The sequence below is a fragment of the Nicotiana tomentosiformis genome, chromosome 11, assembly GCF_000390325.3.
Source record: "Nicotiana tomentosiformis chromosome 11, ASM39032v3, whole genome shotgun sequence".
NCBI lineage: Eukaryota > Viridiplantae > Streptophyta > Magnoliopsida > Solanales > Solanaceae > Nicotiana > Nicotiana tomentosiformis.
The window spans coordinates 9,789,714-9,803,566 of record NC_090822.1 but is presented as its reverse complement, the minus strand read 5'-3'; the positions used below and the strand labels follow the sequence as shown (position 1 = coordinate 9,803,566).

The 13,853-nt window shown below is 38.8% G+C and overlaps 2 protein-coding genes across 2 annotated transcripts; both read right to left on the bottom strand.

The window, feature by feature from the left end:
- Window positions 1-222: 222 nt before the first annotated feature.
- Window positions 223-1,028, bottom strand: LOC138901030 (uncharacterized). Its single transcript, XM_070188757.1, has 2 exons — window positions 890-1,028; window positions 223-743 (listed from the first exon to the last, which is right to left on the bottom strand). The coding sequence occupies exons 1-2, from the start codon at window positions 1,026-1,028 to the stop codon at window positions 223-225; spliced, it is 660 nt and encodes a 219-aa protein (XP_070044858.1).
- A 4,897-nt stretch (window positions 1,029-5,925) lies between these two features.
- LOC138901029 (uncharacterized) lies at window positions 5,926-7,571 on the bottom strand. The gene is made up of 3 exons (XM_070188756.1): window positions 7,425-7,571; window positions 6,795-7,340; window positions 5,926-6,696 (listed from the first exon to the last, which is right to left on the bottom strand). The coding sequence occupies exons 1-3, from the start codon at window positions 7,569-7,571 to the stop codon at window positions 5,926-5,928; spliced, it is 1,464 nt and encodes a 487-aa protein (XP_070044857.1).
- Window positions 7,572-13,853: the final 6,282 nt, after the last annotated feature.

Sequence of the window (13,853 nt, the reverse complement as noted above, 5' to 3'; positions counted from 1 at the left end):
TACATTCATCTCAAATGTCATCGTCTCCTCACCCACTCTAAGCATGAGTTTTCTATCATGTATTTCCAGTATAGCTCTACCCGTTGCTAAAAATGGTCTTCCTAGGATGAGGGGGACCTCCTTGTTCTCCTCCATATTTACCACTATGAAATCTACAAGAAATACAAACTTATCTACCTGAACTAAGACATCTTCCACTCTCCCCTCGGGTATTGTAGTTGTTTACTCTGCCAGCTGCAAAGATATTGGTGAAGACCTTATCTCTCCAAGCTCATTCTCAAGTTTCCTATAAATAGACAAAGGCATTAAATTAATTGAGGCACCAGAATCATACAAAGACTTATCAAAGTTAAGAGTGCCTAACGAGCAAGGTATAGTAAAACTCCCTGAATCTCTACACTTTTGTGGGAGTTTGTTTTGCAAGATCGCGCTGCAATGCTCTGTGATCTTGACCACTGAGGTCTCTTCTATCTTTCTCTTCTTTGTCAGGATTTCCTTCAGGAACTTAGCATAAGCTGGCATTTGGGAGAGAACTTCAGTAAATGGAAAATTTACATTAACTTGTTTCAACATATCCAGAAATCTCTCAAATTGCTTTTCCAACTTCTCTCTATAAAGCTTTTGGGGAAAAGGTAAAGCAGGCATGTGCTTGCTCTTTTCAGATTCATCCCTTCTTGAATTCTCTTCCTTCTTGCTTTTCTCAGCTCCCTTCTTGCCTTTATTCTTCTCAATCTTTTTATCATCTTCAATTTTCAGCTCCTTCCCACTTTTATTTTAGGCGCAACATCTTTGTGAATTGGAGTAGGATCTTTCAACATTTGTCCGCTTCTCAAGGTTTCAGGATTTATCATTTCTTTGGGATTCTTTTCCGTATCAGCTGGCAGAGTACCTGTTATTCTCTCAGATAATATAGTTGTAATTTGTTCCACTTGTCTCTCCAAGTTACATAAACCTATCCTAAGTTCCTTGATAGCTGCACCATGAGCATCTAATCTCCCATCAGTCTTGACAATGAAGGATTTTATCATATCTTCTAACCCAGACTGAATTGGCTGTTGAGGCTAAAACTGCGGCCTCGACTGATTCACAAAACTAGGAGTTCCTTAAAATCTGGAGTTATTTTGTTGTCATGCATTTGTTGTACCCCGAGGTGAACTCCATAAAAATTCGAGGTGCTCCTGATCCATTGCATTGAAGTTATTAACTTCCTCAGTTGAGGCTTCACATTCATGAGTAGGGTGTCCTCTTCCACATATATCACATGCTGCATTATTCTCACTTTGTATAGAAGCTAAGGTCAGCTTCCTTATCTCCTTTGCCATGGCATCAAGCTGTACCTGCAGAGATGTGTTATCATCAATCTGGTGAACACCATTCGACCTTCTTCGTTCAGCAATTTCAGAGGGCCATTGATTTGCATCTTCAGACAATTCATCGAGAATAGTGACTATATCCTCTGGTGTCTTCTTCATCAAAGGACCTCCAGCTGCGTTGCTCACTGTTCTGCATGAAGCCAATGTTAATCCATCCCAAAAATCCTAAAGTTGCATCCAGAGTTCAATTCCGCTATGTTGACACTTTTGCACTATCTCCTTAAACCTCTCCCAAGCTTCAAACACAGTTTTAGTCTCATTCTAACAGAAGTTTTGGATTTTTCTTCTAAACTTTCCCGTTTTAGCTGGGGAGAAATATTGAGCAAGAAATTTTCTGGTCATCTACTCCCATGTTCTAATCGATCCCTGGGGCAAGCTTCGAAGCCAGTGCTTTGCATTATCTTTAAGTGTGAAGGGGAATACCCTTAGGTAAACTGCATCTTGTGACACACCATTGTATTGAAAGGTGTCCATTATCTCCTCAAAGTCCATCATATGATTGTTTGGATCTTCAGTAATCTTTCCTCTGAAGACACGGCTGTTTTGGAGGGTTTGGAGCAACCCTTGCTTCAATTTAATATTGTTGGCTGCTACTGGATGTGGCCTCACACTTGACAGGTCTTGGTTGTAGACTGGTCTAGCATAATAACCAAGTGGTCTTCCTTGGCCGAGAGCTATGTTTTCGAACGGGTCTGCACCCACGGGTTGATTTTGAGCCATTCTTCGAGCCCTCTCCTCCTCATAAGCAATTTATGCATCTCTAACTGCTGCTTCTTCAGCATCCCTTGCAGCTTTCTCTCTGAGTTGGGCTGCCTCTCTCGCAGCCAAATTAACATTATCATCATCTCCAGCCATGTCTTCCTTGGTTGAGGATTTCCCAACCTTATCTACTTTCTCGGCGAGATTTCTTTCCTTCCTCAATTGTCGCTGTTGTTTCTTGATTTCTGGTTCGTACGGTTGCAATTCCTTGCCAGAAGATCGAGTCATGCACTAATCTAACTTGTAGCCTGCGCACAATCAAAGAACACAAAACGTAAAAAGGGAAAAATAAAATAAAATAAAAAGAAAAACTCCTCAATTAGCACTACAGACTATTTCGAACACTATTAATTTCCAATCCCCAGTAACGGCACCAAAACTTAACGAGCGCAAAAGACACACTAAACTATGTTCGCTAGTCGAATATAGTAAATTAAAATATCGTATCCACAAGGATTGGAGTTAAACAATATTATTATAGTTTGTAGCTAGATTGCTATCCAAGATGATCAACAATTCCGGTTTATATGATTAAAACTAAAATTAACTAAGAATCTATACTATTGGCTAATGACAAACAACACAAGTATTAAGCAAAGGAAGTTATCAATTGGGAGATGATAAGGTTGATAGGATAGGTGCAAGATAAATTTTTGGGATTTAACTCTAGATAATTCACTTCTAATGTTCAAGTGAGTCTCTCGAATTCACTTGGTTGTTAGTTCAATTGATTAGTAGAAAATCCTTTCTCGATTAAGTCTCAACCTCACAAGATGAATCAATTTTAAGCACATGAAGATATGCAAAAATTCATAGTGGATTGGTATTCAGAACAACCTCTCTCGATTATCCTCCTAACTAAGTTTAATCAACAATTCAACTAGCCTCTTCCAATTACTAAGAAGAATTAATGACTTCAGCCAACGAAATATAATGCAACAATATCACAAGTTATGTCTCTCTCGATTACACGAACATGTGAATATAGATGCAACAATTAAAACAACCAAAACGATTCAATACATAAAACTAGAGTTAATTATCCACAAACAAGTATCAATACACCAAATCCATCAAACCCTAAAGAGAACTACTCCATGGATATGGAGTAATTCATCATAACAATGTTTAAGTTAAAGGAAAGCATAAAACAATCGAAACTCTTGTCTTGAGTGAGGATTGAATGATGAAATCCTTGAGCTTTTTCTTCTCCACCCCTTCCTTGGCTTACTTAGGTCTAAGACGTGTCAATAGTCCATAAAATAACGTTTTACATGTATTTATACTAAGTAGGGTCAGACCCAGACGAAAACACCTTTTCCTATGCGAATTGGGATAATAACTCTGTAAAAATTAGGGCGACACGCCACGCGGGGCAGTTGTGGGAAATTTTAGTGAGTTTAAAATTTGTCAGTCAGCGGGAAAATGTACAGGCGCGATGCGCCACGCGCCGAGGGTGTGTTGTTTTCTCAGAGTCCAGATTTTTCTTGACTGTTTGATATCCATATGTGGTTTTCGACCCCCGAACGCGATCCCCGCTTATTCCCTTGGGCTTTTACTCAGACTTCAAAGCTCCAAATCACTCGAATTCATTCCATAACATCTACATAGCTCGGAATCACTCCTACAAGGCATAAAACACACAATTAATGCAAAACACTAGCGATTAAATCTCAAACTCAATTAAAGTGCAGTAAATTAATGTGTAATAAGCGACTAAAACACAAGATTATAGCCTACCATCAACACCACAAACTTAAACCATTGCTTATCCTCGAGCAATCAAACTACACTTTATATAGATACGATCTTATTTAGGAACTCTCCTAACTCATTAAACCAAGAATATTTAAAATAGACTAAGCACAATAGTGTAACATCCCCGCCTTAAGATTTGACTCAAAAGCACTACGCATTATTTATAACCCGCTCACTTACTCTAACACAGAGGTCAACAATATTACCTTTCCTTCACGAATCAAGTGCCCTCACAATAGTAGAGAGTAATTCCACACACAATCAAATTTAACCACAATCAGGAACTCAATATAGAAAGAATTCACTCACTCTCATAAATAACATTCATATGCCACAAAAGATGAACCATAGGCTTTCCCGTAGTGTATTACTCAACTAATCGAGCTCATTCAGTCAAGGATCAATTAGGACTTTAACTGGTTATAATGTAGGCTGCGAGACGGGTAGGATACATTTAGATATAAGAGTGACTACACCTCCCTAAGCACTTTAATACATACAATTTAACATTCAAAACCCCACACTTATGTCAAACCATACTCCACCTTAACATCATTATACATTAACTCCCAACTTCTTTACGCGCAATTACATCAAGATTTACCACTATCATGGAATATTTTGCACAACAAAATAATTTTTTTTCTCTTTTAATTCAAGTGGCTCTTATTCTTTCAAAACAATGTACCTTTCTCTTTATTTCATTAGTTCCACTCAATAGCCAAACCAATCACCCCATACTTCAACTTTTACAAAGTTCATAACAAATTTAAGTGCTCACGAGAGGTACAAGGTTCAAATAGATGGTCAATTCAAACAAATGGGTAGGGCTTGCAATGTGGTTGCCAAAGAAGCAGTATTACAGGCTCAACGGGGTTAACTAAGATACATAACAATTAGGTGGGTAATAACATATAATTGGCTCAACAAAGAAACGCCTATATCACTTCCAAGACTGAACAAAACTACTATTTCTCTTTATAAACACACAGGGCAAGTTCTATACATCAAATTCAATGCACAGAATACACAAAACCTTACACACACATGGCACATAACTCACTCAAGATTGGATTATCAAGACACTCTAATGAAGGCAGTTAAGCACAGTTAAGATCATACAATTTAAGGTACTTATGCAAGAGTCAAAAACTGAGCCTAAGCGTCACAACTAAAGCACTCACTATTCTCAAGGTATAATGGAGTCAAGAAATATTGCTTTAAATTCAAAACACAACACACGATTTTCTACTATTCTACAAAATAAAAACTAACTACACCCGGTTGAAACAAAACCCTTGAAAAAGAACCGAGGCACAAAGAAAAACCAAGGGGGAATCACTACATTACCTAACAAAATAAAATATTTTTTTATCCTTTTCTTTCGACTTTAATCCCTCAAGAAACTTATCGAATGATATCCATCGTCGGGAATAGTCGAAAATTTTAAATGTTTATGATTTTTACTCATTTTTCTATCTCTAACTACTAAACAACAAAACTAAATTACTAACGCAGATACATACAACATATAATTTTTCCCACTCCATACTTTAAGTCGTGGCATGTCCCCTTGACGCACAATTAAAAAGCATAAGGTGAAGGAAACTTCCTTGAATTTTCAGTCGGGCTCCATTCCATGCGCCCGAACCAATGCACACAGCCATGCAGACAAATTCTTCTCATCCTTCTTGGGTTACACCCCACAGTTATCTTTCTCAATCACTGGGACCTTCTCATTCGCGCTTTTCACTCTCCACTCAACACTTGTAGCTGGCTTCTCTTTTTTCACTCTAGTTGTTACATTCATCTCAAATGTCACCATCTCCTCACCCACTCTAAGCATGAGTTTTCTATCATGTATATCTAGTATAGCTCTACCCGTTGCTAAATATGGTCTTCCTAGGATGAGGGGTACCTTCTTGTTCTCCTCCATATTTACCACTATGAAATCTAGAGGAAATACAAACTTATCTACTCGAACTAAGACATCTTCCACTATCCCCTAAAATATTATAGTTGTTTGGTCTTCTAGCTATAAAGATATTGGTGCAGACCTTATCTCTCCAAGCTCAATCTCTAGTTTTCTGTAAATAGATAAATGCATTAAATTAATTGAGACACCAGAATCACTCAAAGACTTATCAAAATTAAGAATGCCTAACGAGCAAGGTATAGTAAAACTCCCAGGATCTCCACACTTTTGTGGGAGTTTGTTTTGAAAGATCACCCTACAATGCTCTGTGAGCTTGACCACTGAGGTCTCTTCTATCTTTCTCTTCTTTGTCAGGATTCCCTTCAAGAACTTAGCATAAGCTGGCATTTGGGAGAGAACTTCAGTAAATGGCAAATATACATTAACTTGTTTCAACATATACAGAAATCTCTCTAATTGCTTGTCCAGCTTCTCTCTATAAAGCTTTTGGGGAAAAGGTAAAGCAGGCATGTGCTTGCTCTCTTCATATTCATCCCTTCTTGAATTCTCTTCCTTCTTCTTTTTCTCAGCTCTCTTCTTGCCTTTCTTCTTCTCAGTCTTTTTATCATCTTCAATTTTTAGCTCCTTCCCACTTTCTTTTTCAGGCGTAACTTCTTTGTGAATTGGAGTGGGATCTTTCAATACTTGTCCGCTTCTCAAGGTTACATCATTTACCGTTTCTTTGGGATTCTTTTCAGTATCAGCTGATAGAGTACCTGGGATTCTCTCAGATAATATAGTTACAATTTGTCCCACTTGTCTCTCCAAGTTACGCAAACCTGTCCCGAGTTCTTTGATAGCTGCACTATGAGCATCTAATCTCTCATCAGTCTTGACAATGAAGGATTTCATCAGATCTTCTAACCCAGACTGAATTGGCTGTTAAGGCAGAAACTGCGGCCTCGGCTGATTCACAAAACCAGGAGCACCTTGAAATCTGGAGTCATTTTATTACCATACATTTGTTGTACCCCCAGGTGAACTCCTTGAAAAACTGGGTGCTCCTGACCCATTGCATTGAAGTTATAATTACGCATAACATTAACTTCCTCAGTTAAGGCTTGACATTCATGCGTAGGGTGTCCTTTTCCACATGTATCACATGCTGCATGATTCTCACTTTGTATAGAAGTTAAGGTCAGCTTCCTTATCGCATTCGCCATGGCATCGAGCTGTACCTGCACAGATATGTTAGCATCAACTTGGTGAACACCATTCGACCTTCTTCTTTCAGCAATTTCAGAGGGCCACTGATTTGCATCTTCAGACAATTCATCGAGAATAGTGACTATCTCCTCTGGTGTCTTCTTTATCAACGGACCTCCACCTGCGTTGCTCAATGTTCTGTGTGAAGCCGGTGTCAATCCATCCCAAAAATTCTGGAGTTGCATCCAGAGTTCAATTCCGCTATGTTGACACTTTCGTACTATCTCCTTAAACCTCTCCCAAGCTTCAAACACAGTTTCAGTCTCATTCTGACAGAAGTTATGGATTTATCTTCTAAACTTGCCTGTTTTAGCAGTGGAGAAATATTTAGCAAGAAATGTTCTGGTCATCACCTCCCATGTTCTAATCGATCCCTGGGGCAAGCTTCGAAGCCAGTGCTTTGCATCATCTTTAAGTGTGAAAGGGAATGCCCTTAGGTAAACTGTATCTTGTGATACACCATTGTATTGAAAGGTGTTCATTATCTCCTCGAAGTCCATTATATGATTGTTTAGATCTTTGTTAATCTTTCCTCTGAAGACATAACTGTTTTGGAGGGTTTGGAGCATCCTTTGCAGCTTTCTCTTTGAGGTGGGATGCCTCTCTCGCAGCCAAATTAACATTATCATCATCTCCAGCCATGTCTTCCATGGTTGAGGATTGCCAGACTTTATCTACTTTCTCATCGAGATTTCTTTCCTTCCTCAACTGTCGCAGTTGTTTCTCGATTTCTGGTTTGTATGGTTGCAATTCCTTGCCAGAAGATCGAGTCATGCACCAATCTAACCTGTAGCCTGCGCACAGTCAAAGAACACCAAACGTAAAAGGGAAAAATAAAATAAAAGAAAAAGAAAAATTCATGAATTAGCACTACAGACTATTTCAAACACTATTAATTACCAATCCCCGACAACGACGCCAAAATTTGACGAGCGCAAAATACACACTAAAATATGCTCGTTAGTCGAATATAGTAAATTAAAATATCGTATCCACTGGGATTGGAGTTAAACAGTATTATTGTAGTTTGTAACTAGATTGCTATCCAAGATGATCAACAATTTATGTTTATGTGATTAAAACTAAAATTAACTAAGAATCTATACTATTGGCTAATGACAACCAACGCAAGTATTAAGCAAAGGAAGTTATCAATTGGGAGAACATAGGGTTGATAGGATAGGTGCAAGATAAATGTTTGGAATTTAACTCTAGATAATTCACTTCTAATGTTTAAGTAAGTCTCTCGAATTCACTTGGTTATTAGTTCAATTGATTAGTAGAAACTCCTCTCTCGATTAAGTCTCAACCTCACAAGATGAACCAATTTTAAGCACCTGAAGATATGCAAGAATTCGTAGTGGATTGGTATTTAGAAGAACCTCTCTCGATTATCCTCCTAACTAAGTTTAATCAACAATTCAACTAGCCCCTTCCAATAAATAAGAAGAATTAATGACTTCAACCAAGGAAATATAATGCAACAATATCACAAGTTATGCTTCTCTCGATTACACGAACAAGTTGTGATGACCCAAAAGGTTATTTTTAAATTTAATAAGTAATTCTTTATTCTAAGACCTCGAAAAGCACCATTTATCATTCATCGACTTGCATGCACAGTCCGTAAAATTTTCCGAAAAGTTTTCATGTGAAAAATAAATTAAAATGTGAAATAGAGCTTTAAAACTCAACTGAGATGACTTTGGTCAACATTTTTAGCAAACGGACCCAGATCAGTATTTTGACAGTTCCGGTAGCTCCGTATCGTGATTTGGGACTTAGGCGTTTGACCAAAATTTAATTTGGAGGTCCCTAGCTCAAGTTATGACCATTTAACGGAACTAGTAATTTAAAGGCTAAAGATTCCAAGTTTGACCACGGGGTTGACTTTTTGATATCGGAGCCGGAATCCGATTCTGGAAATTTGAACAGCTCTGTTATGTCATTTATGACTTGTGTGCCAAAATTTGAAATCATTCCGGATTCATTTAATATGTTTTGGCACGAGATTTGCAAATAGAAAAGTTTAAAACTCAAAGTTTGAATCCGGGTGTGAATTATAATTTCAGCGTTGTCTGACGTGATACGAGACCTCGAGTAAGTCTGTATTATGTTATTGGACTTGTTGGTATATTCGTACGGGATCCCGGGTACCCCGAGAGTGATACGGATTAAAATCGGATCAAGAATTGGACTTACTCAAAATCTGCATTTTTGCCTTCTGTTATAATTGCACCTGCGGATTTTGTGCGAGCTCGCAGAAGCGAGACTTCCATCGCAGATGCGGGACTGGGCTGGGCTGGCCTAGGGTCTTCGCATGTGCGGCCTTTTTGCGCAGATGCGGATGTCGCAGGTGCGACAGGGGTGTCTGCAGATGCAAAACTTCACCTGGCAGCCTGGCATCGCAAATGCGAGCTTTGTCTCGCAAATGCGAGTCCGCAAATGCGGAACTTTTATCCACATATGCAAAATGACTGGGCAGAGCCCATAAATTCGGAAGTCGCCATTTTTACTCATTTTTGAGTTTTAAGTCTCGGATTTAGGCGATTTCAAGGGGGATTTTCACGACTTTGAACTAGGTAAGTGTTCTTTAACCAAAAGTGATTATATTTCACAAATCCATGTCTATATTCATCACTTATTTCGGATTTAGATGGAAGAAATTGGACTTTTTACAAAATCTTTCAAAAACGAAAATTTAAGATTTGAAGGTCCATTTGATATCGGAATTGGATAAATTTTGTATGGTTGAACTCGTAGCGGAACAGGTGTTCAAATTTTGCGAGTTTTTTCGGGATTTGAGATGTGGGTCCCACTGTCAAATATTTTAATGAATTTTGGATTTTTATCCGGAAAATTAGTAAATTCATATGGAATTAATTCCTATTATTCGTATTGAATATATCGAATTGTTTGTGAATAGATTTAAAACTTTTGGAGACAGATTTAAAAGGAAAAGTTATGGTTGAATAATTGATTGGAATTTACAAAGCGGGGTAAGTGTCGGGGTTAACCTTGACTTAAGGGAATAGAATCCTTAAATTATTTGTTATGTGAAATGCATGTGAATGACGTATAGGCGAGGTGACGAGTGTCTATACGTCGTCAAATTGATTGTTTGCCTACTTACTTGAAAAATCATAAATTATTTTAAATCATGAATTAATTATTATAATAATTGCTTCTCTCTTATTCTTTGTCAAATATTAATCCTTTAATTCTTGCATTAATTATTACATGCTATTTGAATTATGTGTCTTAATTGTTATTTGACATTTAGCATATTAAATATTAAACTGCCTATTTTCTCCCTGATTTCCATAATAATTTGCTATTTGTCATTGTTTGTTTCATAATTAAATCATAATTATTGTATGCTTGTTGTCTTATAGTTTTATATTAATTATTGCATTTATCGGGAAAATTTCTTCTATAAGAATTGGTAAATGAATATGTTGGAGGATCGGGTTGTACGCCGCAACAGACTTATTAAAAAGTCAATATTGGAGGATCGGGTTGCACGCCGCAACAGACTTATTAAAAAGTCAATATTGGAGGATCGGGTTGCATGCCGCAACAGACTTATTAAAAAGTCAATATTGGGGGATCGGATTGTATGCCGCAACAGACTTATTTAAAAGTCTATATATGTACTTGATTGAAATAAATACATGACAGACTTGATTAAAAGGAATATATTGGGAGAGCGAGTTGCACGCTGCAACAGAATTGAATGTGAATATATTGTGAGAGTGGATTGCACGCTGCAACAGAATTGGTTGAAATAATAATGGACTATGACTGCTGAGTTGGCTTCAATTATTATAAATGAGTTACCTGATTTATTTCTATTATTTGTTGTTGTTATCAATATTGCGTACATGTTAATGTAAGTGAACCGCCTTAGCCTCACCACTACGTTATCGAGGTTAGGCTCAGCACTTACCAGTACATGGGGTCGGTTGTACTGATACTACACTCTATACTTCTTGTACAGATTTTGGAGTTGGTCCCAGTGGCGTACCGTAGACTTGCTCGGATTTCAACTACCAGAGGAGACTTGAGGTATAACTGCATGGCGTCCGCAGTTCTGAAGTCCCCGTCTATTTTACTTTGACTGTGTGTTTATTTCCAGACAGCTTTATTTTATTCATACCTTTATTTGTATTTATTCTAGAAGCTCGTGCACTTGTGACACCAATTCTGGGATGGTATTTAGACACCGTTATTTTTTTATGGATTATTCACTATATTTCAGACGTTACTTCCGCAATTGTTCTCTGTTATTAATAAATTTAAAAATTATTTTAAAAATTGGTTAATATTATTCTAACGTTGGCTTACCTAGCAAGTGAAATGTTAGGCGCCATCACGGTCCGAAGGTGAGAATTTTGGGTCGTGACACAAGTGAATATAGATGCAACAATTAAAACAACCAAAATGATTCAATACATAAAACTAGAATTAATTATCCAAAAACAAGTATCAATACACCAAATCCATCAAACCCTAAAGAGAACTACTGAATGGATATGGAGTAATTCATCATAACAATGTTTAAGTTAAAGGAAAATATAAAATAATCCAAACCCTTGTCTTGAGTGAGGATTGAATGATGAAATCCTTGAGCTTTTGCTTCTCCACCCCTTCCTTGGTTTACTTAGGTCTAAGATGTGTCAAAAGTCCATAAAATAATATTTTTACATGTATTTATACTAAGTAGGGTCGGGCCCAAATGAAAATACCTTTTTCTGTACGAACTGGGATAATAACTCTGTAAAGATTGCATTGGCGCGCCGCATGGGGCGACGCTCCACGCGGGGCAGTTGTGGGAAAGTTTAGAGAGTTTAAAATCTGTCAGGCAGCCGGAAAATGTACAGGCGTGGTGCTCCATGCGCCGCCCCATGCTCCGCGGGTGTGTTGTTTTCTCAGAGTCCGGAGTTTTCTTGTCTTTTTGATATCCAGACATGGTTTTCGACCCCTGAACGCGATCCCGGCTTATTCCCTTGGGCTTTTATTGAGACTTCAAAGTTCCAAATCACTTGAATTCATTCCCTAACATCTACATAGCTCGGAAATCACTCCTACAGGGCATAAACCACATAATTAGTGCAAAATACTAGCGATTAAAACTCAAACTCTATTAAAGTGCAGTAAATTGAAGTGTAATAAGCGATTAAAAAAATGAGATTATAGCCTTCCATCAAGCGCCCGAACCTTAAAGGCTATGGCCATCCCCATTCCGGGACTGTTATAGGCAATCTCGGATAACTCGAGATGACAAGACCTCTGGGCAACACTCGAATTAAGAAGGCTATGGCCATACTAAAATGGCTCGGAGATGTCCGTGACCCGTAATAATAAACAAGGCCTTGAAAAATTTCAAAACCGGTTCTAAAGGCTACACTCGACAAACTATAATCTAAAAATTATAAGTACTTTGGGGAAAAGTTTCCGGTCATACCTAACACCCACGATGTCTTAAACAAAATCATGTTGAAGGCAAGGCCTGTTTGAATCTCTGAACATGACCTAACTATCTCATGCTAAGGCATTTCGATCTTTGCAAATATAAATAATAAAGCAAAGTACACAACAAAACTCAGAGATTGTCGAAGGGAAAAACAAGCTTTACATTATATATACATAAAGTCTTTACAAAGGCCAAACGTCCTTGACAAAAGTACAAAAGTACACAAGTACAAAAATACAAAAAATGTGCAAGACACTTAAACGACCTGGTCTTCACCGGAGCCCGCCTCATCGCCAGGGTCTTTGGAGTCCCCTCCACCCTCGGATCCGCTCGGAGTCTTCCTCCGGATAATCCAACCTCTTAGCCTTGGCTTAGAGCCCTGTAGTACTCTCGGTTTCTGCCGACAAGTCGAAACCCCGAGCGTGAATCTCCTCGAGGGCCTCCCTTCGGGATTTTTGCTTCGCATGCTCGGCGATATCTTTTGTTCGGACCTGGGCCACCTCGGCATCGGCCTTATATTGGGCCACCATTTAGTCTTCATCATCTTTAACAACAGCGACCACTGACTTGGCCGTTTTTAGCTCTTTGGCAAGATTTCCTCGATCGGAGACGGCTACACTTAGCTGAGACTGGAGCTCCTCAACCCTTTTGGCCTGTACCTCAGCCTTTTCATTTGCTGGTCGAAGCTGGGCCAAAGCTGAAGCCAGCTACGCCCGATCAGTCTCCTTTTCCGAGGCCAGGCGATCCATCCTGCCCCTCCATTCGTCGGTCTCGGCCTTGTCAGCATCCATCTCAGCTCGCAGTTGATCGATCAGATTAATTTTTTGTTGGACCTGCGGATTCTGACCGTTAGTCACCGAGCCTAGCTCATCGTCACTAACCTCAAATATTTTTACCTGCTCGACCAAATCGGCATGATTCTTCCGAGCCACCTCCAGCTCAGCTCGGAGGCTCGTAGCCTCCCCCTCACGTTGCTTGCTGAGCAGTTTGTAAGAATCTCTCTTCTCAGTGAGACCTCGGACCTCAGCCTCAAGCTGGTTTAGCTCGTCTCGATATCGGAGAAAGGTCTCATGATGAAGCACCGAGGCCTGAAGACATAAAGAAAAATGTTAAGATTATCTACATAGTCTAAATATGAATTGAAATCATCAAGAGATATTTGAAGTTACCCGGTTTAGCGCCTGTTGAGCTTCATTGAACAGGAAGGGCGCATCTACCTCATTCATCTTAGCTTGGTCCTCCTCGGTCTCCAAGTGTCAAAGATAGCTGGCCACCCTTACGGGGGCAGAAAGGATCCGGGCATCCT